This window comes from Phyllopteryx taeniolatus, chromosome 19, assembly GCF_024500385.1.
Source record: "Phyllopteryx taeniolatus isolate TA_2022b chromosome 19, UOR_Ptae_1.2, whole genome shotgun sequence".
NCBI lineage: Eukaryota > Metazoa > Chordata > Actinopteri > Syngnathiformes > Syngnathidae > Phyllopteryx > Phyllopteryx taeniolatus.
In genome coordinates, this window is record NC_084520.1 from 160,604 (window position 1) to 187,334 (window position 26,731).

General features: G+C 44.9%; 1 protein-coding gene across 6 annotated transcripts in view; it reads right to left on the reverse strand.

Moving 5' to 3' along the window:
- Window positions 1-150: 150 nt before the first annotated feature.
- The window catches only part of tmem94 (transmembrane protein 94), a 93,174-nt gene continuing 66,593 nt past the window's right edge, over window positions 151-26,731 (reverse strand). For 4 of the 6 annotated variants that reach the window (XM_061756467.1, XM_061756468.1, XM_061756471.1 and 1 more), the window contains 10 exons: window positions 25,165-25,273; window positions 24,641-24,830; window positions 23,906-23,983; window positions 23,741-23,826; window positions 23,574-23,655; window positions 20,673-20,836; window positions 20,218-20,312; window positions 17,502-17,595; window positions 8,046-8,216; window positions 151-6,056 (listed from right to left, as the gene is read on the reverse strand). In XM_061756467.1, coding sequence (XP_061612451.1) covers window positions 5,984-6,056; window positions 8,046-8,216; window positions 17,502-17,595; window positions 20,218-20,312; window positions 20,673-20,836; window positions 23,574-23,655; window positions 23,741-23,826; window positions 23,906-23,983; window positions 24,641-24,830; window positions 25,165-25,273 — 1,142 coding nt within the window. In that variant the 3' untranslated portion in view covers window positions 151-5,983. Of the gene's footprint in view, window positions 6,057-8,045; window positions 8,217-17,501; window positions 17,596-20,217; window positions 20,313-20,672; window positions 20,837-23,573; window positions 23,656-23,740; window positions 23,827-23,905; window positions 23,984-24,640; window positions 24,831-25,164; window positions 25,274-26,731 lie in introns of those variants that run through there. The other 2 variants (XM_061756469.1, XM_061756472.1) reach the window with 2 other exon arrangements.

The window sequence follows — 26,731 nt, forward strand, 5'->3', positions numbered from 1 at the left end:
TTTCTCCTGCACAGCTGTGTGAAGGCGTTCTACGCCTCCTGCACTTGCTGAGTGGCCGAGGTTGTAATATTTCTTCTTCATGTACCTCTTCTCGCTCATGGTAGCATATGATGTAGAACAAGGTTGTGTAAAAGTATTCATTTCCACACATAGACACAGCTTTGTTTATTGGTTCTCACACAAAATGAAGTGTACAAAACAAGTTCGAAAGAGGTTTGAGCCTGTATAGGTTTTAAAGAAGATACATAAGAATAATGAAACGTGCGTCATAGTTCAACAAATAATAAAATAACGACTGTGTTGAAAAACATGTTCTAAGACCTGATAAAAATAAATGCCTCAGTTCGGACCGTAGGTTGGACTTTTAACTCTAAAGCAGCTTTCAGTTCATAGGGTATCTCCACCGGGTGGTTGTTTTATGATATCGATGGACAAACTGAAAAGAGCCAACAGGTGACCTACTCCGATATCACCCTCCCATCTTTCCAAAATGTTTTTCAATGTCTCAAACATGAATCACCCTCGGATATGACTTGGCTTACAAACGATTCCCAGGGTTGTTGGAATGATGACGTTGACACCTGACTTTTTGTGTAATCACCGTATTTTCACGACCATAGGGCGCACCGTATTAAAAGGCGCCAGCTCAGTTACAGGGTCTATTTCTGTATTTAACACATACATAAGGCGCACCGTATTATCTTAAAACATACAGTAGCATGCATGCTAAAACAATGGTTTTAAAAAGGCAGCGGGAGCAAAACTGAGTTCGGTTGTACTTTATTGAAGTATTTAACCATGTACTCACGTTATTGTTTTTAATCAATCCTCATCCACAAATCCGCGGAAACTCATACTCGTTTTCCTGCTTGCTCCACTTGCGAACCATGGATTCGTTGATCTTGGATTCTCTCGCGGCTGCTCGATCCCCATGGTCCTCCGCGTAACTGACAGCTTGCAGTTTAAACTGTGCTTCGTAAGCGTGTCTCTTCGGAGGTGCCATTTTCGGGGGTCGTTAGCGAAAGCGGTGTTGTTTTGCACAATGCACACCCCGGCGCTATATACCTACTGGGGGCGTGGCTTTAGCATCCTCCTTCACGCACCCTTCCCCCTTTACGTCCGCATGCTGTCCGCTTTTCCTCTCTATAAGCAGCGTGTCGGCAGGAAATGCTCCGTCCGTCAGTCAGTCAAGCGGTCAATACAAAGTCACCCAAAAACGAATAAATACATAAAAAACCAGTCCAGCGGAGCGCTCATCACACAACATTTATAGATGTTGGAACTCGGTGCACACATAAGGCGAGCCGCATCATAAGGCGCCCCGTCCATTTTGGGGAAAATTTAAGACTTTCAAGTGCGCCTTACGGTCGTGAAAATACGGTAACATTTTTGAAACTTCTGCGTCTTTATCGGAGGTAGGTGTGTATCTGATGGTTCTGTCCAAAATGTCGATCCACGTACAGCGTCGGCGAGTCCTAAGTTTTCTAAACACATTCCCCATGACTGAGGTAATTCTCCACCAGACTCAGCTTTTCGTCGTCAACCACCAGCTTGTGTCTGTAATCTTCCAACTCCTCGAATCTGCTCAGTATATTCTTCAAGGGTTCGAGCTACAACAGTAAAGTCTCCACCGCGTGTTTGACGGTCTCTCTATCTTCATCAGGTGATATAGATTTCTTCATCAGGTGATATACATTTAATGAATACTTGGTAGAAAGTGCTCGGTGCAGATTTCACGGTATGATGTGATAGAAGTGTTTACTTAAGTAATAATCCTCCCCCAGTTCTCGACATTTTCGTCTTTGATTAGGCTCATTTACTCTACATACGAAACAGTCACCTTTACTGTAATTTCTCAAGAAGTGTCTGAGGAGATATAAGATGGTTATCTTAATATGAAGTACCACATCTGAAGACAACCAATTGTCCGGGGGGGGTCTGTCCAACTTAAGTCGTCCACTCTTTCATCAACATCGTGTGAGGATGCGGTTGTAGACAGGCCAGTTGTGTTGCGAGGCTGCAGGCTGATGGTTGTCTTCTCGCATGCCGCGGTGTTCCGGAGAAGTAAAGTAAGTCTCACCCAGCTCAACGTTATTGTTGACCAAGTTCTCAGCGTCAACCTCTGGTGTTAGGTCAGCTCCGGTAGCCTTTTCATCACAGTCAGAGTTGTCACAACCAGCCGCGCGGTTGGTATCGGTTTTGGAGGTCTCCTCAACGCAGTGTTTCCGGGGTTTATGCTTTTAATTATAGGTTTCTTACAGCCAGTTCGAGTATCTGCGGTGATTCCCGCATTTTCACATTCCTTATTTTCACAATGACAGCCGTGAGAGGGCACTGTAGGCTTGTGTGCCAGTATACTACTCCGATTACTCCTCCCACTGAAAATGTAAACCCTCCTTGAGCCGTCACCTTATCGTGGTTAGTGTGTCCCAATGATCCTAGGAGCTTAGTTGTCTGGGGTTTTATGCCCCTGGCAGGGTCACCCATGACAAACAGGTCCTAGGTGAGGGACGAGAAAAAGCATGGCTCCAAAAAACCCATATGATGAGAAAAATTATTGGATCGCGTTTTCCCTTGCCTGGTCACTGGTGCCCCGCCCTGGAGCCAGGCCTGGAGGTGGGGCTCGAAGGCAAGTGCCTGGTGACCGGCCCGGCCGGGCACAGCCTGAAAGGGTAACGTGGGTCCCCCTTCCCATGGGCTCACCACCATAGGGGTTGGGTGCATTGTGAGCTGGGTGGTGACCGAAGACAGGGACCTTGGTGATACGATCCCCGGCTACAGAAGCTGGCTCTAGGGACGTGGAACGTCACCTCTCTGGCAGGGAAGGAGCCCGAGCCGGTGTGTGAGGTTGAGAGGTTCTGACTAGATATAGTCGGACTCGCCTCCACACACCGCTTGGGCTCTGGTACCAGTCCTCTCGAGAGGGGTTGGACTCTCTTCCACTCCGGAGTTGCCCACGGTGAGAGGCGCCGTGCAGGTGTGGGTATATTTATTGCCCCTCGGCTCGGCGCCTATATATTGGGGTTCACCCCGGTGGACGAGAGGGTAGCCTCCCTCCGCCTTCGGGTGGGGGGACGGGTCCTGACTGTTGTTTGTGCCTATGCACCAAACAGCAGTTCAGAGTACCCTTTTTGGAGTCCTTGGAGGGAGCGCTCCCGCTGGGGACTGCATCGTTCTGTTGGGGGACTTCGATGCTCACGTGGGCAATGACAGTGAGACCTGGAAGGCTGTGATTGGGAGGAATGCCCCCCCCCCCCCCCCCCGATCAGAACCCGAGGGGTGTTCTGTTATTGGACTTCTGTGTTTACCATGGATTGTCCATACCGAACACCATGTTCAAGCATAAGGGTGTCGGCTGGGATGAGAATCAGCACCTCCAAATCTGAGACCGTGGTCCTAAGTCGGAAAAGGGTGGAGTGCCCTCTCCAAGTGGAGGAGTTCAAATATCTCGGGGTCTTATTCACGAGTGAGGGCAGAATGGAACGGAGATCGACAGGCGGATCGGTGCAGCGTCTGCAGTGATGCGGACTTTGTAACAACTTATAAAGATGAAAAAAAAAACAACAAAAAAAAGACAACTAAAAAAGACTGACTATAAATGCCCCCATAAAGAAAATCATAATCTGGAGATTACAAACTGTAAGTCGTGAAATATGCAGCTGAAAACGATAATCGAGCAGCAGAAAGAAAGTTGACGACAGGCGTGCAGAAGAGGGAGTACCGTCTACTTCCGCAGTTGGCAGATTTGCTCACAAGTGACCCAGAGGAGAAAGAAGTTCAATGGATTTAGTGATTTGGAGTGAGATCGAGAGTTTGGGAAATTTACTTTAAGAAGATTTATTTTGACATTGATGCCTGTTTGTATGGATCTATTATAATGGAATTGTATTGACGGAGTGATATCGATTCTGATGAGGCGAACGTATCAGGGGTTAAAGGCAGTTACGATGGGGTCCTCAAAAACAAAAACAAAAAAAAAATAGCAAGACGGCTGAATAAAGTGGGGTTAAAATGCGACACAGTATTAAATAAGAATGATGATGATGATGATGATGATGATAATGCGTTCAATGAATGGATTTCTCCAATGATTTAGGGGGTTGCACAGCCGCTGTTGAAATACGTCTCGTCTTCGTTCGCGGAGCTCGCATGTGCCCAGTCGCACTTTTTCCATGGTTGGGCCGGCCCTGCGGATTTTGTAGTCCGGAGCCACTTCTGGTCCGTGAAATATGGTATTATATAGTAAACATTTAATGGCTGCCTACTTTTAAAATGTTTTCAACTAGATTTCCAAGAGAAATTGAAAATTGCCCTCAGAAGAGAAAAACTTTGTAACCAGTGACCACTCAGTGGTGTGCAGTGAACATTTTGACCGTCCAAACCGTCCAACTTAAAACTGGAGCCGTACACTCTGCTTTCAGCCTCCTGGCTCATCTCCACCAAGAGTAGGTGTATTACTATAATATGCATACAATGTGCATTTTTAGATGCATATGATCCTAATGGAAATCAACATTTAATTTCAATCTCATTTCATTCTTATTGCTATTTGAGTCAGGCTTCATGAAAGCTGAAGAGTATCTGAAAGTGGATGTCTCTGTTCTAAGTATTAGGGTTGTAACTATCTGGATTTTGATCACTGATCTTACATTGTAAATTTGTAACCTGCTGTTGTTGATACTGTAATTCATAAACGAGGCCTGGGAGCTGCCCAGCCGGCCTCGAGAAGGGAAAAAACCGTCCTGGGAGGAATTCCTTCTCAGCGGTTCTTTTAATGTTTGGTTGGTGATCTTGTCCCTAAATAGAGCTATGACAAAATCAATAAAATCTTCTCTTTTTCCTTTCGGCTTTTTCCGTTAGGGGGTCGCCACAGCGTGTCATCCTTTTCCATGTGAGCCTATCTCCTGCATCCTCCTCTCCGACACCAATTGCCAACAGTTGTTGTCTGTTCCTAGCCTGAATGTTATCAGCATGTCTGCAGTGTGTGTGTGTGTGTGTGTGTTCATAACATAGTGTGGTCAGTTTCAACAAACACAAGCTATGTAAGCAGCAGCATGGAAATATACCTTGTAATACTCATTCTAAATATTTGTGTCTTGTTTTGGTTTGAGGGGCCCGGTTCAAGATGGCGGCCACTCTGCACGTCGCTCCAAATCGCTGTCAAAGTCCATCGAGTGTTCTATGATATCTATGGGTGTGACGGCAACTTTTCTTCTCCTTGTGCTTTGTTTAACGGCGGTTGGCAAACAGTTGAAGGTGCATTACCGCCACCTGATTTGGAGCGCGGTACTGCAATGAACTCAGGCCTATTCGGCGCGTGACTGCATGCACAGCACTGTGATAACGGTTTGGGACATATACCGTTCCACCCGACTTATTACAAGTCAAAATTGATCAGGTATGGTGGACGACTTAGAATTGTGGGCCACCTTGAGTGTGGGTGCTGGCCACATGCGGCCCACCAGTTGCCCATCCCTGATTTAGAGCATGCGATATAAACAACGGTTGCCAGGGCCTGTTCATTGCCGATTGTAGATTTAATTATCATTGCATGTCATACTCACGATAGTTTGTGTGGCTGACTATCACAAATGCTGTCTCGAATTGATCAGCTGATGTGCAACACTTTGACTGGCTATCAATAATAGCACAGCGTCATCTCAGAATTCCGAAGGACAAAAGAGTTCGCAGTGGAATTCACGTCTACCACAAAAGACAAAGTGTCTATGTTTTTAAAAACAATTCAAATCAGACGACAAACCTTTATCCCCTCACATATTGTTCGAATATGCTGCCGGGATTCTGAGCAAAATAGAAAAAACACCCCCGTTTAAACATTTTGATTTGAAGCCTAAAAGCACACTTTTCGATGTCTGCAGCGACATAGTTTGCGTGACTATATTACTAACAAGTGGTAAATTCCCTTCTTTGGCTATTCACGGATTTGAGTAGAACCAGTGGTCCAATTCTTAAAAGTCATTCGTCAGAATGGAGAGTTCATTCCGAGCTTTGTTTCAAACTGCAGCTTCTGTCTCTTCTGATAGCGAACCCGCACCCTAAAATGGACAAAAAGACAAACAAACAAACACAAAAAAGCCTTAGACATTCAACATGTAACATTGTCACCTTCACGTTAAGAGGATCTTGTTGTAGTGATGTGCGATACTGCATATTTTGGTATGGATCCAATACCAGGGTAAATACAGGGCCAGTGTCGCCGATACTGATACAGTTACTTTTTAATAACTAAGGTAGATACATTATCAAATTCCTAAATCTCAATTAATTTTGACGCCATTCAAGTGATTTTGTGAGCTTGTCTTACTTGAAACCCAGGACAGAATTGGGACAAAGTTTATTGGTCACGATAAAATACTTTATTATACAAAAAAAAAAAGAAAAAAAAGAACATAGATACTGTTAATAGTGCTGGCATGATTGTTTTGTTTATTTGACCATCACTGCTGGTGAAAGTAATTCGATTTAGCAGCGACATGAGTGTAAAACGTGTGTTTGAAAATCCATATAACATTGGTGGCATTTTTCTTTTCTAATTGCATGGCTCGTTTCTGTTTCATTTGAGGACACAAGAATAGCCTCACAGAGCTGCTCTTAGGAGGTGTACTGCCATTCACCCTCATAAAGCCTCCTTTTAAGAATGCCCTAGAGGTTCTCAATAGGGTTGAGGTCAGTGGATGGGTGTGTCCACACCATGAGTGTCCCCTCCCGTTATACACATAGCAGCTAAAACTTGAATGGTAATTTTTTTGTTGTTGCATGAGATGGTGTAGGTACGGCATGGTTAGCACATCTGCCTCACAGTTCTGAGGACCGGGGTTCAAATCCCGGCCTCGCCTGTGTGGAGTTTGCATGTTCTCCCCGTGCCTGGGTGGGTTTTCTCCAGGCACTCCAGTTTCCCCCCACATCCCAAAAACATGCGTGGTAGGTTGATTGAAGACTCTAAATTGCCCGTAGGTGTGAATATGAGTGCAAATGGTTATTTGTTTATATGTGCCCTGTGATTGGCTGGCGACCGGTCCAGGGTGTACCCCGCCTCCCGCCCGAAGATAGCCGACCCAGTGAGGATAAGCGGCAAAGAAAATGGATGGATGAGATGGATGAGATGGTGCAGTGTCTTGCATGAGCACCAAATCATCAAGAACGGCATCTATCGGGACCACCCTAAGTAGCGCTGCATCCATCAGTGAATACAGGTACAGTGGTGCCTTGAGATACGAGTAACCAGACATATGAAATTTTCGAGATAGGAGCCGGGCAATTTTTTGCCTTGACTTGCGAGTTCGAACTTGAAATACAAACACCGTATGGTGGCAGTGAACGCAACGCCACAATATTTGGGGGAAGGCTGGAACTGATGCATGGCATTTCCATTCATTTCAATAGGCAAAGATGATTTGAGACATGACTTTTGAGTTACGAGCATTGTCACAGCGCTAACTCAATTTGTATCTCGAGGCACGAAAACTTTAGTTTTTGCGCAATTCTAAGCCAACCGCTGATTCTGTTGTTGAAGTGGCTGAAACACAGCTTTAATGCTTGGCACTCCGGAGGCAAAAGCAGCTTCAAATACCTTCTTGTTGCTCCTGAGTAGCAGTTTAACAGCTGCTCCCTTAATCCGATATATTTGCTAGACAGAAACCTTCCATTACGCCTTTATTTTAACAAACCCGTTTGCTCCAAGTCACATAAATGATTTAACATTGTTTTTGTTCCTTTCACAAGACATTGGCCGAGTTCATCCCCGATCAGCAGAAAGATCTTTTCTTTCTTTCCCCCATGCGGCATCCGAAATGCAACAATGTGCAACAACCGCCCTAAGCGATTTTCCTCCAAAGAGGCTCAGCTCGGAAGCTAATTCTCAAACCGGTTGGAGATTTGAAAATCAGATCAGAGATCAGTGACTAAAATCCACAGGAGAAACAAAATGGGCAAAAACAGTTGTATACAAAAATATGCATATGTCAAAACATTTTAGTTTCAATAATCTGTGCATAACAATTTGGAACGCAGTGTATAATTCTTACCTTATCTCATGTAGCTTTACCACCTCATTGACCGCCACCACCAGCAGGAGGGACAGAGAGACCAGGAGCCAGCTGAGCAGAGGTATGTCAGCCAGACCGAAGTCCAGGAGGCTGTGCTGGTCACGCCACAACTGGTAATCCACAGTGGCCTGCACAATCTCACTGAGCAGACTGAAGGAGAGAGTTACATCAGTCACACGATGAAACTTGAAATGCACGGTTGTCAGAGGTGTCATGACTTTATGCAAATAAACCAACTCGAGTAAAAGTTCAATTACTGAAGCCACCTCTGCAGTAAAAGTACACAGTGATAAATCTTTTCCAGCCCAATAATAAAATACACTGAGGGAGATTTTTGTATCGCTCCAGATGCTTGGCATGCTTTTTCTGGGATCAACAATGGACGTAACAAACATTAAAACAGGCAGGCTTAAATCAAAGCTGAGCATTTATTTGTACTCTTTAAATAAAGTTAAAAAGGAGATTTCAAACATTTACTTGCCCAGTGAAATAAATGCGTTTGAAATATTCTGTTAATGCTCAAACGTGACAAAAACGGCCATTTGAAGATACTCGTTCTATAGGAATTAAGGGTTAGTGAAAAAACAGGTCGGCTGTTGAACAGGTGGCTCATGAACCTTTTAGCCAATGTGGCGAAACAGTATAAAAATCTCCAAGCCGCACGTTTGTAGTTAGCCACAAAATCATGTGAGTTACTTAACCAGTCGTCGTCAGAGGGAGCCAATAAGCTTTCAACAATGTGGGCCCAATTAAAACTCCCGAGTCATCAATCAGGCTTGGGAAAATACTCCAATTGCGATTGATTTAGTTATTCATTTTTACAAATATTGCGATTTAGCATGTGATTTGGGGGGTTAAGGTTATCTTCAACATTACATTACAACAAATAAATCATTCTATGGTATGTTTGACCAACACGACATTGCATACAGCCGCAATAGAAAATAACTCTTTCCTGTAGGGCAGGTCTAAATAGTGTGATGAATTCATGTCAATAACAAATATTTATTTGAATATTTAATTGTAAAAAGAAAAACCTTGCATCACAGTAAAATATTGACTCATTTTTTCAAATGTCATGCCTTGTAAACACGTAATATAATGATGCTCTTGCCAATAGTGTCAGCCGAGTATACAAATAAAGTGGACGGTGACACAAGTGATGCTTTCCATCACCAAGATGTGAGTATAAAAGCCGTTACAATGGGAAATGATATGAAAAGGTGATTCATGTTATCAATTACAGTAAAAGTGTTGAGACGATTCACTTGTTATATAATAATCCTTAAGAATGATCTTAAGGACTTTAGCTCGCTCAGGAAATTGGATCATTTTCTCCAATTCAAACTTTTTACTTGAAGATAAAAATGAATATTCTAAATCTTTGGTGGTAAATATTAGTAGATTAACTTAAGATGTCAAATAATTGTAGCAAATTCAAAAGTAGAGAAAAGTGGTCTAAATTTCAAAGATCACCTTCTATCAAAATTGAACTCAAGTCCAATAATTCAGTTCATGTGGATGTGGAGGTGGAGGGAGTTCCCATGGCTCCCAAAGGCCCTGAGCCGAGACAGCGCCGCCGCCGCCGCTCAGCACGACAACCAAGCCGTGATTGGCGGCCCCCATGCATCGATAAAGAAGGCAGCTATATCGCTGCTCGATGTAGGACACACTGACCATCAACACTTCAAACGTACATCACGCTAATATGCTTGAATTTGGTGCCAAGCAGCGGCACCAATATTTTCCCCAATGTGCTGCTACAGGGTTCGACACTAACCTTTGCACTAGTATCACTGGTGGGACCAACTTTTTCAGTTGGTTGCACGAGCGCATGATTTCATCAAACCATTTTTCGCGGAGGTACAACATGACCGTGGCATACCACAGCTTCGATTGACAGTGACCCGAGAGATTAGATTTGCAAAACACGTTACAGTGAGCAAGAAGTTTGTCTGTAACAAGCAGTAGCAGACAAAACAGATGACATCAATCAATCAGTAAAAACAGCCTTGACTTGTATTTGATCACTTGTTCGACTCAGAGGGGCCAGTTTGTATAGTGAGGGCTCTTAACCCTCTTCCCCTGGGAAAACCGCTGAATTTTGAGCATTACCACAACAATACGATTGACTTACATTAAAGATTATTGCATAAGTCTACCAGCACCATATAAAAGTATCGTTTATGATTATTCACACTATTTTGCAAATTATTTACGAGCAAAACAAACCAATTTACCTATTTAAAATCATAGTCACGCCTTCCCATGAGGAAGCAGAGTCTGGGTTCTCTGAGGCGGGCTCTCCTATCTCTGGGTTTGAGGTCACCGGGGTGGTTAAGAAGCTCCTCGCCCGGAGTTCCTCAAGGCTCTGGATGTTGTGGGGCTGTCTTGGTTGACACGCCTCCGCAACATCGTGTGGACATCGGGGACAGTGCCTCTGGATTGGCAGACTGGGGTGGTGGTCCCCCTTTTTAAGAAGGGGGGCCGGAGGCTGTGTTCCAACTACGGGGGGATCACACTCCTCAGCCTCCCTGGTAAGGTCTATTCAGGGGTGCTGGAGAGGAGGGTCCGTCGGGAAGGCGAATCTCAGATTCAGGAGGAGCAGTGTGGTTTTGTCCTGGCCGTGGAACAGTGGACCAGCTCTACACCCTCGGCAGGGTCCTCGAGGGTGCAGGGGAGTTCGCCCAACCAGTCTACATGTGTTTTGTGGAGTTGGAGAAGGCGTTCGACCGTGTCCCTCGGGGAGTCCTGTGGAGGGTGCTTCAGGAGTATGGGGTACCGAACCCCCTGATACGGGCTGTCAAAGTTTGGTCCGCATATCCGGCAGTGAGTCGGACTCGTTCCCGGTGACGGTTGGACTCCGCCTTGGCTGCCCTTTGTCACAGATTCTGTTCATAACTTTAATGGACAGAATTTCAAGGCGCAGCCGAGAAGTAGATTGGGTCCGGTTTGGTGGGCTCAGTATTGCATCTCTGCTTTTTGCAGATGATGTGGTTCTGTTGGCTTCATCAAGCTGTGATCTCCAACTCTCACTGGAGTGGTTCGCAGCCGAGTGTGAAGTGGCTGGGATGAGAATCAGCACCTCCAAATCTGAGACCATGGTCTTCAGTCGGAAAAGGGTGGCGTGCCCTCTCCAGGTCGGGGATGAGATCCTGCTCCAAGTGGAGGAGTTGAAGTATCTTGGGGTCTTGTTCACGATTGAGGGAAGAATGGAACATGAACAAGCGTTGATGTTAGTAGGGGAAAAACCAATACAACTGGACAGAGTTGTATCCTTTAAGAGGCCTACACAGGGATTCCAATATTTAGGTGTAACTATTAAATCTTACTCCTTCCAATTGTTCAGGGACAATTTTGACAGATTGATGACTAAGTTAAAGGCGGAAGTCGGGTGCTGGAACATTCTTCCCCTGTCTTCACTTGGCAGAATAGAATCAATCAAGATGAATATTCTCCCCTGTCTCTTGTACCTTTTTCAAGCATTGCCAATATGGATTCCTCCATCCACAACCCCAATTCCAATGAAGTTGGGACGTTGTGTTAAACATAAATCAAAACAGAATACAATGATTTGCAAATCATGTTCAACCTATATTTCATTGAATACACTTCAAAGACATGATATTTAATGTTCAAACTGATAAACTATTGTTTTTAGCAAATAATCATAACTTAGAATTTTATGGCTGCCGCATGTTCCAAAAAAGCTGGGACGGGGTCATGTTTACCACTGTGTTACACATCACCTTTTCTTTTAACAAACATTCAAGAAACATTTGGGAACTGAGGACACGAATTGTTGAAGCTTTGGAGGTGGAATTCTTTCCCATTCTTGCTCGATGTACAATTTCAGCCGTTCAAAAGTCCGGGGTCTCCATTGTCGTATTTTACGCTTCATAACGGGCCACACATTTTCAATGGGACTCTTTTCCGCACTCTTTTACTACAAAGCCATGCTGTTGTAACACGTGGAGAACGTGGTTTGGCATTGTCTTGCTGAAATAAGCATGGCCGTCCATGAAAAAGACGTTGCTTGGATGGCAGCATATGTTTCTCCAAAACCTGTATGTACCTTTCTGCATAATTGTGGACGCGACGTCCACAATTTCCAAAAACAATTTGAAATGTCGACTCGTCGGACCACAGAACACTTTTCCACTTTGCATCAGTCCATCTTAGATGAGAAGCCGGCTTTTGCTTTGCATAGCAGAGTTTCAAGTTGCACTTACGAACGTAGCGCCGAACATTGGTTTTCTGAAGTGTTCCTAAGCCCATGTGGGCCCATGTACGTAGAGGGACATTGTCTTAAACTGTTCGACTATTTTCTAACGAACTTGCTCACAAATGTGAACCTCGCCCCATCTTTGCTTGTCAATGACTGAGCAATTCAGGGAAGCTCCTTTTCTAGCCAATCATGGCACCCAGCTGTTCCCAATGAGCCTGTTCACCTGTGGGATGTTCCAAACACGTGTTTCATGAGCATTCCTCAACTTTCTCAGTCTTTTTTGCAATGTGTTGCAGCCATAAAATTCCAAGTTCATGATTATTTGCTCAAAACAATAAAGTTTATCAGTTAGAACATTAAATATCTTGTCTTTGGAGTGTCTTCAATGAAATATAGGTTGAACAAGATTTTCAAATCATTGTATTCTGTTTTTATTTATGTTTAACACCATGTTCCAACTTCATTAGAATTGGAGTTGTATGTTTCAAAAATTGGATAAAATGATTTCAACATTTATACGGGAGGGGGAGAAACCTAGGATCCGGAAGAAACTACTTTGCGGTTTTTGGAGGGAAGGTGGCCTAAGTTTACCTCCTTTTAAATTGTATTATTGGGCAGCTCAGTTACGAGGATTCGTAGAATGGGTGGGGCAAGACGGGGAAACAAATTGGATAGAACTGGAGAACAATTCAAGCCCACTGATTCCCTTCGAGAACGCAATATTCTTCGAACAAAAGAAATGGAAACATCTTAAAATAGAAAATGAACGGATTGCCTGCACACTTCCCTTATGGTCAATTGTGAGGAAAAAAATGGGAATGGCTTTCACAACTTCCCGTGCTCTTCAAATTGCTAAATTAAGCGACTTCTGTCCAAATAAAATGGATTCAAGCTTTTTGATTTGGACAGAAAAAGGGTTAATAACTGTACATGAATTGTTCGACGGGGAAGTTCTCAAATCTTTCAAACAATTACAAGACCAATATGGGCTCTGCTCTAAAGATTTTTACCGATATTTACAGATAAGGGATTACATAAGATCCAAGGAGGAATTGAACACGTTGAAACGAATGCCCACTACTGTTGAAGCCTATCTAATTAAAATGATCAAAGAAAAAAAGAAGGCGAAGGTTGCATCAAAGATGTATGCTTTCTTACAAACACAACTCCCTTGATATAAAGGGTAGGTGGGAATCGGAAGCAAACATTACAATTGAAGACGGAAAATGGATACGGGCTTGTCAAAACCACAAATAGTCCTATTTGGAAAGAATTTGGTTGGAAAGTAATGAGATTTTTTAGAACTCCATCTATCACATTTAATTTTGACAAAAATAAATCTCATTTGTGCTGTAGAAATTTCAATTATGGAGGAGACAACTCACATATTTTTTGGGACTGTCCCATTCTGATTCTCATTTTGGCGGGGAGTTGTGGGAGAAATCCAAATCATGCTCAAATGCAATGTGTCATTAGAAACGGTACATTGTATATTGGGGGTTTAAAAAAAGAATATGTCAAATTGATACAAATTTGATTGTTAGTGGCGAGAAAAATGATGACGAAGCATTGGCTCAAAGCTCAACGTCCCACACTTGAGCAAGGTTTTTCTCATGTCTTGGCTTTCAGGCGATTACCGTATTTTCACGACCATAAGGCGCACCGTGTTAAAGGCGCCGTCTCAGTTCCATCCATCCATCCATTTTCTGAGCCGCTTCTCACGCGGGTCGCGGGCGTGCTGGAGCCTATCCCAGCTGTCATCGGGCAGGAGGCGGGGTACGCCCTGAACTGGTTGCCAGCCAATCGCAGGGCACATACAAACAAACACCCATCCGCACTCACATTCACACCTACGGGCAATTTAGAGCCTCCAATTCATGCATGTTTTTGGGATGTGCGAGGAAAGCGGAGTGCCCGGAGAAAACCCACGCACGCACGGGGAGAACATGCAAACTCCACACAGGCGGGGACGGGGATTGAACCCCGGTCCTCAGAACTGTGAGGCGGACGCTCTAACCCTAACCCTATTGGGCGCAGGCATGGTAAAACATACACTAGCTTAAAACACATGGTAGCATGCATGCACGCGCTAAAACAATGTTTTTAAAGAGGCAGCGGGAGCAAAACTGAGTTCGGTTGTACTTTATTGAAGTATTGAACAATAATCAATCCTCATCCACAAATCCATCAAAGTCCTCATCTTCTGTATCCGAAATGAACAGATGGGCAAGTTCTCCATCAAACACGCCAGGTTCCCTCTCGTCATTGTCGGAGTCAGTCTCGTTGCCGTGCGGCTCCTCAGAAATGATGCCGGCTTTTACGAAAGCTCGAACAACAGTGCAAGCAGACACGTTAGCCCAAGCATCCACAATCCATTCGCAAATTGTGGCGTAACTCGCCCGGCGCTGGCTCCTAGTCTTAGTAAAGCTGTGTTCGCCAGCTGTCATCCATCGCTTCCACGCCGCTCGCAACTTTGAACGCCCCGTTTACACCGATGTCCAGCGGTTCGTCAAGCCTCCCGGAATGATGGTAAGCTCCGAGTTATTGCCGTCAAGTCGAATGGTGACTGTAGAGACGCTTCTCCCGGCTGTTCTTTGCTCATTAATCCATTGCTAGAGTTGGTCTTCCAACTCGGGCCACCACGTCTTGTTTCCGCGGAAACTCAAGCTTCGTCTTCTTGACTTGCGAACTTCTTTTTCCTGCTTGCTCCACTTGCAAACCATGGATTCGTTGATCTTGAATTCTCTCGCAGCTGCACGATTCGATGTTCCTCTGCGTAACTGACAGTTTGCAGTTTAAACTGTACTTCGTAAGCGCGTCTCTTTGTAGGTGCCATTTTCGGGGGTCCTTAGCCAAACCGATGTTGCTTTGCACAATGCACATACCGGCGCTATATACCTACTGGGGGCGTGTCTTTAGCCTCCTCTGTCAAGCGCACCCTTCCCCCTTTACGTTCGCATGCTGTCCTCAGTCACGTCCGCAAAGTACAAGCTACAACGAACTGGCGACGAGAAAGAATGAGACACGAGGTTAAATGCAAGGGGTAATTAGGGTGAACGAGGCACAGGTGGCGAAGATGCGCTCAGGAGCAGGTGTGTATGAAACAGGGAAGACAAAAACCGGAACACACACCCATGACAGGACCCCCTCCTTAACGGCCGGCCCCAGATGGCCCCGGAGCCCCTGGATGCGCAACGTGGAAGTCCCGAATGAGCGAGTCATCCACGATAAACGCAGACGGCACCCATGAACGTTCCTCAGGCCCGTGGCCCTCCCAGTCCAACAGATTAGTGTGAGCCCAGTGGATGACTCTTCCCCTTAAGGTCGGAACCACATAAAGCCTGTTTTCAGGGCAATTTTCTGGGCTAAGAGTGTTCTCCAGAGCCTCCTTTACCGCAGTCTCAATGTCCCAAACAAAAGCAGAAACGAAACATGACTTGGCCAAAATGGTTTTAGGGTCGGACAAAGAATTCTCTGCGCAGAAAATCCGTGATAAAGCATCTGGCTTCCCATTTTTAGAACCAGCTCAGTAGGATAACGTGAAATTGAATCTCGTGAAATCTCTAGCCTGCCTCCTATTTAATATCTTAGCAGACTTAAGGTATTCCAGGTTCTTGTGATCTGTCCATACTAAAAACAGAGTATGTGCCCCCTCGAGCCAGTGCCTCCACTCTACCAAAGCCACCTTGACTGCCAATAGTTCACGGTCACCAATGTCAGAATTTCTCTCAGCTGGGGTCAATTTTTGGAGAGATAACCACAAGGATGTAACTTACCATCCTTGAGAGATTTGTGGGAGAGCATTTATATTTACCAGGTAGGTTTACATATTTGTTTTCGTTAATGAATAAAATCACCATTTAAAAACTACATTTTATCTTTACTTGTGGCATTTCTGACTGATAGTTGTTTTTTTGGGGATGATCTTAAACATCAAAGTGGGGAAACTATGCAAAAAAAGAAAACATAATTTGAGAAAGGGGCAAATACTTTTTCACGGCACTGTAGCTACCCTACAAGTTGTTCAACAAAATGGATTTATTTTTACATATAAACTAACGGGCCACATCTTCCAGAGTGAGAACTTGCAGATGTTCAAGTCCAAAACTTAATTCAGCCTACTAATAATTGAATTTTCATGGTTTGTAGTTTAAATACTTGTTTGAAGGTTGATTTGAAATAAGTTTGAGCCTGTCTTCTTCCTGTCAAGCATTTTAGAAATGACATCAAATGACCATCATCATCATCATGGCGGACTGGTGAGAACATGTGCCTCACAGTTCTGAGGTCCTGGGTTCAAATCTGTGTTGAGTTTGCATGTTCTCCTCGGGCCTGCGTGGGTTTTTTCTGGGTACTCCGGTTTCCTCCCGCACTCCAAAAACATACATGGCAAGTTGTTTGTGTCATGGGGCCCTGCGATTGGCTGGCGACCGGTTCAGGGTGTAAAGTCAGCTGAGATAGGCTCCAGCACACCCCCGACCTAGTGAGGATAAGCGGTACGGAAAATGGATGGATGCACATCAGAAGCAGGGAGCAGTGATTGAATTTCTTGCTTTGGAAAGGGAACCGCCACTAGACATTTTCAAAAGGTTACAAAACACGTTTGGGCAAGCTGCAATAGGCTACAGCACAGTCAAAAGATGCAACGTGAAGCGACAAGAGCGACTGTGCTGAAGCCTACTGCAGCTTCCCGATACACATTTTGCCACCTTTTGAAACTGTTCAGTGGTGGATCCCCTTCCAAGCGGGAAATTCAAACAGAGCTCTCTGCTTCTGATGGGCAGCCAACAATGTCCTTTCCAAAATGGCTGACGGAAAGAGGACAGAACCTTTTTGGAAGAAAAAAAAAGCTTCAAACATGTATTTAAACGACAAGCCGTGAAGATTAAAACAAACAAAAAATCTAATTCGTAGTAGGTAAAATTAAATTGGGCTCACAACTCTTTGACTGCACAGTGGCACAAAAACACACAATCCAATACGGTTTAAGTCGAATAGCTCCCAGCTGTCATATTGCTGTAAACGCTGACACAACGCTATGCTTAAGTGATGGACTACTTATGTACAGTACGTATGCGATGTGTGAGAAGAGCTCCAGTTACAGTCATTGAAAAGAAGCAAATAAATTATCTCTGGATAAGAGCTTTTAGACCCATGTTTCCTAATTGAGTGTAAGTTTCAATACCGCAAAGGACGCTATGACTTACACCACAGGCACAGCGAGACACCACCAGGGATTGCTGAAAGGACTCTTTCGCCACAGAGACTGAGAACGGTGGACATAGCTGAGTGAGATCACCACTAAAAGGAGAGGGGGAAAAAAGACCAAAGGTTTGCTCATGTCACTTCCCAAAACAACTGAAAAAGCACACAGTCTTATGCTGAACACGTGCTGCAAATTATGTAGGATTATGTGGGATTTAAAGACCCTGTTAGGGCTGCCACGGCTAGTCAACTGATCGTGATGTGCATCCATCCATCCATTTTCGACCGCTTATCCGAGGTCTGGTCGCAGGGGGCAGTAGCTTTAGCAGGGGCGCCCAGACCTCTCCCCAGCCACTTCATCCAGCTCTTCCGGGGGGATCCCGAGGCGTTCCCAGGCCAGCCGAATGATGTAGTCTCCTCCCGGATGACCGAGCTTCTCACCCTATGTCTAAGGGAGAGCCCGGACACCCTGCTGAGGAAACTCATTTCGGCCGCTCGTATCCGCGATCTCGTTCTTTCGGTCACGACCCGCAGCTCGTGACCATAAGTGAGGGTAGGAACGTAGATCGACCGGTAAATCGAGCGCTTCGCCTTTCGGCTTAGCTCCTTCTTTACCACAACGGACCGATACAAAGTCCGCATCGCTGCAGACGCCTGTCGATCTCCCGTTCCATTCTTCCCTCACTCGTGAACAAGACCCCGAGATACTTGAACTCCTCCACTTGGGGCAGGATCTCATCCCCGACCCGGAGAGGGCACGCCACCCTTTTTCCGACTGAGGACCACGGTCTCAGATTTGGAGGTGCCGATTCTCATCCCGGCCGCTTCACACTCGGCTGCGAACTGCTCCAGTGAGAGTCGGAGGTCACGGCTTGATGAAGCCAACAGAACCACATCATCGGCAAAAAGCCGAGATGCAATACTGAGGCCACCAAACCGGACCCCCTCTATTCTGTCCATAAAAAGTTATGAACAGAATTGGTGACAAGGGCAGCCTTGGCGGAGTCCAACCCTCACCGGAAACGAGTCCGACTCACAGCCGGCAAGGCGGACCAAACTCTGACTCCGGTCGTACAGGGACCGAACAGCCCATATCAGGGTGTTCGTTACCCCTTATATATTTTTGTGTTGTGTGGGGTGAAACATTTAATCTTTTTGCAAATTCTAATGTCTGATGTCAAATGTGTTTGTCAACTGAACCGGATTAAATGTTCCACCCCACACAACCCAAATGCCACATTGATGAATGTGTGGCGAGCGGCGACACCCGGGCTCTGGCCGTCCTGCCTGGGAGCTTTTTGTTTTCCCGCTCCTGTTTTTTTCCCTTCCTCCTTTCCGCCAAATCCACCTGTTCCCCCGTGCGGACCGGAGCGGCCAAACATTCGGAAGCTCGACCGGCCTGCCTCAATTGTGTTCAACGCACCTAAATCCAATTTGCGGTCTACTAAAAGTACAGATTAGTGCATATTCTGGTTTAAATGAACGAGAACAGGAACGCCCAACTACATGCATCGTCACTACACGCTCATTCCACCCTCGCATCACAAATCAATCTCCTTTGCCAATGTTCCTCTGTCCTTTGTTTTTTTCCTGCATTGTTTCCCTTGTAGATTCCCATGTTAGATCTCATAACATTTTCTATAAAAATTCACTAGCTGCATCAGTTGAGTGTGTGTGTTTGGGTTCCAGAAAAGACCTCTGGCTATCTAATTCATGTTGCAACCTTCAAATTACGAGACTAAGAAAAAAAAGGTGTCATCACTTTGTCCTGAAGTTTTATCCATCTAAAAAGTGACGTGGGTCCCCTTTACGAGATAAAATAGCTTTTTTTATAACGCTGTAACTTAAACTTACGCTAAACCGGAAGTAACACAGGCGTCGCTTCCGGCTCATTATTTTCTCGTAAATTAAGTACGTTTTTATTTAACCCATATACGCCACAGCTGCAATACAAAGAGTGAAAAATTTAAGCGGGTTTGAATACTTTGCGTACCCAATGTATGTGACCTGCGCTTGGGTGGCGACCAGTTCAGTTCTCTGGGATAGGCTCCAGCACGCCGGCGACCGTAGTGACGATAAGATAAGCGGTATGGAAAATTGAAAGATGGATTTAGAGAAGGATGATTTTTCAAAAGATCGTTTTAATAATAGTATACTGTCAGGTCATACAGACAGTTTTAAGAATCACAGAAAGTTTTTTTTTTTTTTTTTTTTCAAATTGCAAACTCTACCTTTAAGTTTAAAGCCACACAGCCACAATCACACACTGTATAGTCTATTCGTGGGTAGCTGCAGTGAGTGACGTCAGGAGCTCTGACTCCAGCTTTTCCTGGCCATTTTCCACATCGGCGCCACGCTCATTGCTACTGTTGTATGTGTGTGTTGGGCTGCTTGTCTGATTCAATAAACGGCTGAAATTGCATCCGTGAGTGTGGTTCTCTTTGCTTTCCTCGAGCTGCGGCATATATGAAGCTCGCAAGTCAGTCCAATTTTGGATCGCACACAAACGAAAAATAAAACATACAAAATTAAATATGAAAAATGTATGATTTTATTATTATTTATGATTACAAATAAAATACAATAAACCAAACTTGTAACTCAAAAACCCGTGAATTGGGGTACTCCTAAGTTAAGGTACCATTTTCCTTGAGAACGTGAACCCAACAGTAAATGCATGTTCATGTTAATGCCACCTGTAGGAGCGTGAGGACCTACCTGTATGTAAGACCAGGAACCCAGTCATGACCTTCTGTGTCAGCAGCAGGCCATTAGACAATTCACTGAACCAACGAGGAGCATGGTCTGAAGAGCTAAAGTAATCCCAGGAACCAATTAATTCAATGCATTTGCAATTCAAAAGAAGGCACTACCTTTTTTTTCAATGTCAATTAATGCTTCTGCAATGCACTACATGCTTTTTACACAACGATGACTGTGTCATGTTTTCCACACTGATGACACAGGCCTAAATCTGCCTGCTCAAGATGTACGGACTTGGCATATTCTTCCTGTAGCAACAGTAAAAAGATGCACAGTATTTTTACACTTTTAAAAGACCACTCTTACGATGGTGCAGAATGAGAGTTGCCAGCCCACTCCCCCATCTCTGAAAACAAGAGCACTGAGAAATTCATAGTTGGTTAATAACCGGGTTGTTTGACAATTCTTACCTGGCTGTGAGTATATGCAGGCAATTTCCAGTCGCGTTTTCAAACGTGGTTAAGTTTGTGCTTCTGAGACAGACCTCTTGCAGTGTGAATCCAAAGGCCAACAAATAGGCACACACTGTCAAGCCAAACTTCAAAACAAAGCAGCCAAGAAAGTAGTTTTGAGTCTAGGAAAAGAGGAGAAAATATTAAGAGTCAGACCAACTATGTTTTGGGGTTTCTTGACAATTTCCTCTTTTGTATTCATGCAAAACATGTTTGAAGGGGACACTGCTATTTTGCCACAATTGAACATAGTTCCGAGGTATCTTAAGAACATGTTTGGGATTTGCTCCGAGATGCCAACCCCTATCATGCCCTCTCAGGAACATTTGGATTCTCACGAATGCTTGCGTCTCAGCCAAAACAACCGCACGCCGCCAGAAAGACTCAAAACAACACTCATATTTTAATAATTATTAAATTAGCTTCAATGATATATGCATGATAACCAAAACCCATAAATCTTCCCGAGGACGCCTTAGCTGCCCGACAAAGTGCCTGATAAATAATAAATAAATAAATGATGTTCCGCAACGTCCAAGCAATGCATGTACAAAACACAGCATAATAGTGAATTTACAACATCAGACTGGGCCCAAGGTTCACCTTCCAACAAGGCAATGAACCTAAGCACACAGCTGAAATAACAAAGAGTGGCTCCAGAACAACTCTGAGACTGTTCTTGAATGTCCCAGCCAGAGCTCTGACGTAAACCAATTGAGCATCTGTGGAGAAACCATAAAATTACTGCCCACCAACGTTCACCATCCAACCTGAAAGAACTGGAGAGGATCCGGAAGAAGAAAGAGGATCCCCAAATCCAGGTGTGAAAAACTTGTTGCAACATTCCTAAAAAGACTCATGGCTGTATTAGCCCATCCTTGAGCCGTCAACTTATCGTGGTGGAGGGGTTTGTGTGTCCCAATGATCCTAGGAGCTAAGTTGTCTGGGGCTTTATGCCCCTGGCAGGGTCACCCATGGCAAACAGATCCTAGGTGAGGGACCAGACAAAGCATGGCTCCAAAAACCCCTATGACGAGTACAATAAATGGATTCAGGTTTCCCTTGCCCGGTCGGACGCGTACGTTGGGGTTCACCCCGGTGGACGAGAGGGTAGCCTCCCTCCGCCTTCGGGTGGGGGGACGGGTCCCGACTGTTGTTTGTGCCTATGCACCAAACAGCAGTTCAGAGTACCCACCCTTTTTGGGGTCGTTGGAGGGGGTGCTGGAGAGGGCTCCTGCTGGGGACCCTGTCGTTCTGCTGGGGGACTTTGCTCAGGTGAGCAATGACAGTGAGACCTGGAAGGGCATGATTGGGCGGAACGGCCCACCCGATCAGATCCCGAGTAGTGTTCTGTTGTTGGACTTCTGTGCTCATCACGGATTGTCCATAACGAACAGCATGTTCAAGCATAAGGGTGTCCACATGTGCACTTGGCACCAGGACACCCGAGGTCGCATTTCGATGATCGACTTTGTGGTCGCGGAGCTGCCAACTGATCACCACCTGGTGGTGAGTTGGCTCCGATGGTGGGGGAAGATGCCGGTCCGACGTGGCAGGCCCAAATGTATTGTGAGGGTCTGCTGGGAACGTCTGGCAGAATCCCCTGTCAGAAGGAGTTTCAGCTTTCCGCAGTTCGATGATTGACTTTATTGTCATTGGACTGCAGCTGCATGGCTTGGACACTTGGGTGAAGAGAGGCGGGGAACTGTAAACCGACATTGAGTCCGAGTGGACCATTTTCTAAACCTCCATTGCTGAGGCAGCCCCCGAACCCGTTGGTGGAGACCAGCCGTGAGGGATGCAGTCAAGCTGAAGGAGTCCTATCTGGCATTTTTGACCTGTGAGACTCGAGAGGCAACTGATGGGTACCGGCCGGCCAAGCGGAATGCAGCTTTGGTGGTCACTGAGGCAAAAACTCGGGCATCTTGATTAAGATGCCTCCCTGGTGAGGTGTTCCGGGCATGTCCCATCGGGAGGAGACCCCTGGGATGACCCAGGACACGGTGGCGAGACTACTGTATGTCTCCTGGCTGGCCTGGGAACGCCACGGGATCCCTCCGGAACAGCTGGATGAAATGGCTGGGGAGAGGGAAGTCCGGGCATCCCTGCTAAAGCTATTTCCCCCACAACCCGACCTCAGACAAGCGGAAGAAAATGGATGGAAATATAAAAAAAGCTTGAAAATGTTTGGAAGTTTCACATTTTATCCAAACTTAACCACGCTAGTGTGCTTGGTCATGGTGACATTGTTGACGTACAATATTCATCATAGGCGAGTCGCTTTCATGAGCCACGAGGAATTCCAAAAGGGAAACGGTTTGAAAAGATTTTTACTATACCAAAAATATCATGTTCCAGACTCCAAAGACTTTTGTTTTCCACAGAGTTAACACCGCAGCCATGCCGCTTTCTCTCTGGCGCTCTATGTACAACTGACAATAGATAGAACCATCATCACATGGTCACCCCGTCAATGCCCCACATTCAACATGGCCGCCACACAGGCACGTCTTTTGGAATTGGATCTCGTCATATTGTACATCTGTGACCCGGAAATAAGTCAGTCCAATTCTCTGCCTGCATTGCGCCACGGCATCAGTAAACGGTGGCCAATTCTGAAACTAACAGGCTTTGTCAATTTCAAGTGAAACTACTTTTGGACACATTGTTCAGTCCCGACGGTCCGCTTTATCCGATATCCACTATATCGGGGTCAGTTTTAGCAAGGTTCCACCGTAGTACTAAATATTTTTTGGGGGGGGGGGTGGGGGGGGGGGGGGGGTCTTGAAAGGCTTCAGCCCCCCTAAAGTAGGATAGCGACGCCACTTTTCTCCAGTCTCCCCTACGTCGAGATCCTACCTTCTTTGGAATGGCATCGAGATTCTTCCCGGTAGCAACAGTCATTACTGAACTATCTGAAGGCTTTCCCAGAAGTGACAAGCTGTCAAAACAATTTCAAATAACATGTTTTGGTTTTTTCATAAACATTTCAAAATAGCACTCTGAAATACAATATTGGGTTCTACCTTAGCAGCGGACAGCTGAAGCATGAGAGCCAGAGGATGTCCGTGGTGTTCATTGGAGGAGGGAGCTGAGCTAAACAGGCTAAAAACTGCAGAGAAAACAGCTAATTTAAGGTTAACTCATTTATTGTGTAGCAAAATAAAAGTATGTCAAGTCTGTTCTCTGACCTGTATGATGACCAGACTGAGTTGGCACTGCAGCAGAAAAAGGAAGCACTTGCGAATGCCGTATGTTGTGTGACGTGCCTGCAAGGAACTCAAACTAAAGTGAATGCAGTACAAATTAATGTATAGTGGAACCTCGATAAAACGGACCCTGATATCTGTTATATCAGGGTCCGTTGAACGGAACGTTGGGACTGAACAATGTGTCCAAAAAGTAGTTCCCATTTGTCACTTAAAACGGCACTGTTGTTTACTGGTGCTGTGGCACAATGCAGGCAGGTCACAGATTAGCAATATGACAAGATCTAATTTCAAAAGACGTGCCTCCCGTGCCTACAGTATGTGGCAGCCATGTTGAATGTTCGGCATTGACATGGCGGCTATGCGATGATCGGTCTATCTATTGTCGATTGTGCGTAAAGCGCAGGCAGAGAGGAAGCGGCATGGCTGCGGCGGGAAGAACATTCAAACTCCACACAGGCGAGGCCGGATATGAACACGGATCCTCAGAACTGTGAGGCAAATGTGCTAACCAGTCGTCTACTGTGCCACCCTGTGCATTCTAGGCCACGAAAAAAAACCTACAAAACAATAATTTCGTACTGTACAGTAATATGGGTGCATATGGCCTTAGAAAAAAAGACCACCCGCAATATTCCGTTCTATCAAGGCTCCACTGTACTTGTATAACCTTACTGAGAACTGATGTGTGTGTGTGTGTGTGTGAGTATGTTGCACCTGCTCTATGAGCTTGGTCATGCTGACACTCTCTCCTTGGTGAAAGGTCACAGAGCAGCCAAGACTATTGAGTTGCCCTGAGAGCCTCAGAGGAGACAGACCTTCGGTGCTCCTGCTGAACGCACCTCTGGTGGCATAACTGAACATCTCCCATGAACACTGGGATGGGTAAAGCGGATCCAGAGCGATGCTATCGGAGGGGCGGCACACATTATCCAGTTAACGTGATCATCGTACTGTTAATGTCAGAAAGTCGTACTGTTAAGCTCAAGGCTCAAGTCATCCAGTTTTTACACACTTTTGTGAATAATTAGTGCAAGTGTTGCCTGTTTTTAATTGTATTGTAAATGTCTCCCAATATTTGTTTAAAAGTCAGATATAACCTATGTTGTTAAGGTGTGTGCAATGTATATGTGTGCTATGCGAGGTATTGAAAGGACGACTAAGTCCATCTATCGACACACATTTCAATCATTACAATCATTGTTTGTGGCGTTTTTGTGAAGCCAATCATGTTCGTATACCTGAGGTCACTCTGCAGAAAAAGGCGACTGTTGCGGAAATTGGAGGCACTTCCCAAACAGCATGTGACCTCCCTGTTCTCCTGCATGATCTTTATCATCTCACACATTGCTGAAAATAAATCACAAATGGTAACCAGTCAGTAGTCATTGTTTTGTTGGCCAATTATTATGGCTCAACAATGATTTGGAAGTTTTGTATATACAAACTGTTGTACAGCACCAAAACCCTCTCCCTATATTGTGGTCATTAATCTCCCTTTGTTTGCTTTTTTACTGTCATGTACATTTTTATGTTCTAGAATAACTTTGCTATAACAGTATAATGGAAATGTTTGTGTTTAAGTAACTTATTTCAGTTGTGTTCCTTCAATAGTAAAACCGTAGGGAAGTCACACTTGGGTTCATTTGAATATAAGGGAGCGACTCCCATATGTTGAAGTTGACCCTGACCCCACCTGGAAGGTGTAAAAATCTGCACACATTTGGAAGGAAGACCCCTTGAGACACCACTTGTAGCTCCACCTCAGTGGTGACATGCTGTGTCCTCCCATGCTGTTTCCCACTTTTGGGAAAATTCATTTTCTACGCAAACTAGTTTTTAAAGTTCAGTTCACCATTCCAAAAATGAACTAGCTCAGTTCACAGTTCATAATTCAAGATTTTGAACTAAGTTCACTGTTCCCAAAAAAATTCAACTCGTGCATTGTTCTCATTTTTTTCACAATACTTTGTGTTGCTGACCCTCAAAATACTGGCATCTAATTTCCCCATGTTGCCACCCATTCAATTCATGGTTGCTTGTAGTTCGCTAGCGATTTTAATCCTCGCCTAACTGACTTAGAGTCATTAGCAGTAAACTGTTTTTCCATCTTTTCTGCATAATTTCTCTTTGCGATGTTAATTTTTGTCAGCTGTTTTCTAGTGTGATTGGGCTCTGTCCCCACTTCAATAGGTATCCTCTTTAGCCTGGCAAAGTTGCCGAAGTTTGGCAGTGAACCACGGCTTGTTATTGAACGTGCAAAACTTCTTGGTTGGTACACACACATCTTCACAGACGCTAACGTAAAATGTGAAACTGTCCGTATATTCATCCAGGCTACCAGCTGAAGTCTCAAAGACACTCCAGTCTGTGCAGTCTAAACAGCTTTCAAGTTCTATCTTGGCTTCTTCACTGTTTTCACCATAGGCTTCGCACATTTAAGTCGGTGCCTATATGTTGGTATTCAGTGAATTAAGCAGTGATCGGACGAGCCCAGAGCTGCACAGGGGATAGCGCGAGATGCAAAGCAAATATATTTATATAGCACATTTCACACACAACGTAGCTCACATAAAGTGCAAGAAATATTTAAAAGTGGAAATGCTCTAAAAAGCATGAGAAAAAAGAAGAGTTTTTAAACGACATAAAAACATTCACACTTGGGGCTTATGTCACTTCTTATGGCAACTTATTCCATTTGTGTGCAGCATAATAGCGAATAGAATAGTCTGTAGCTCTCAGACCCCTACTGGGTTTATATTCCATTAGCATTTCTTTCATGCATTCAGGACCTAAACCATTTAGTGA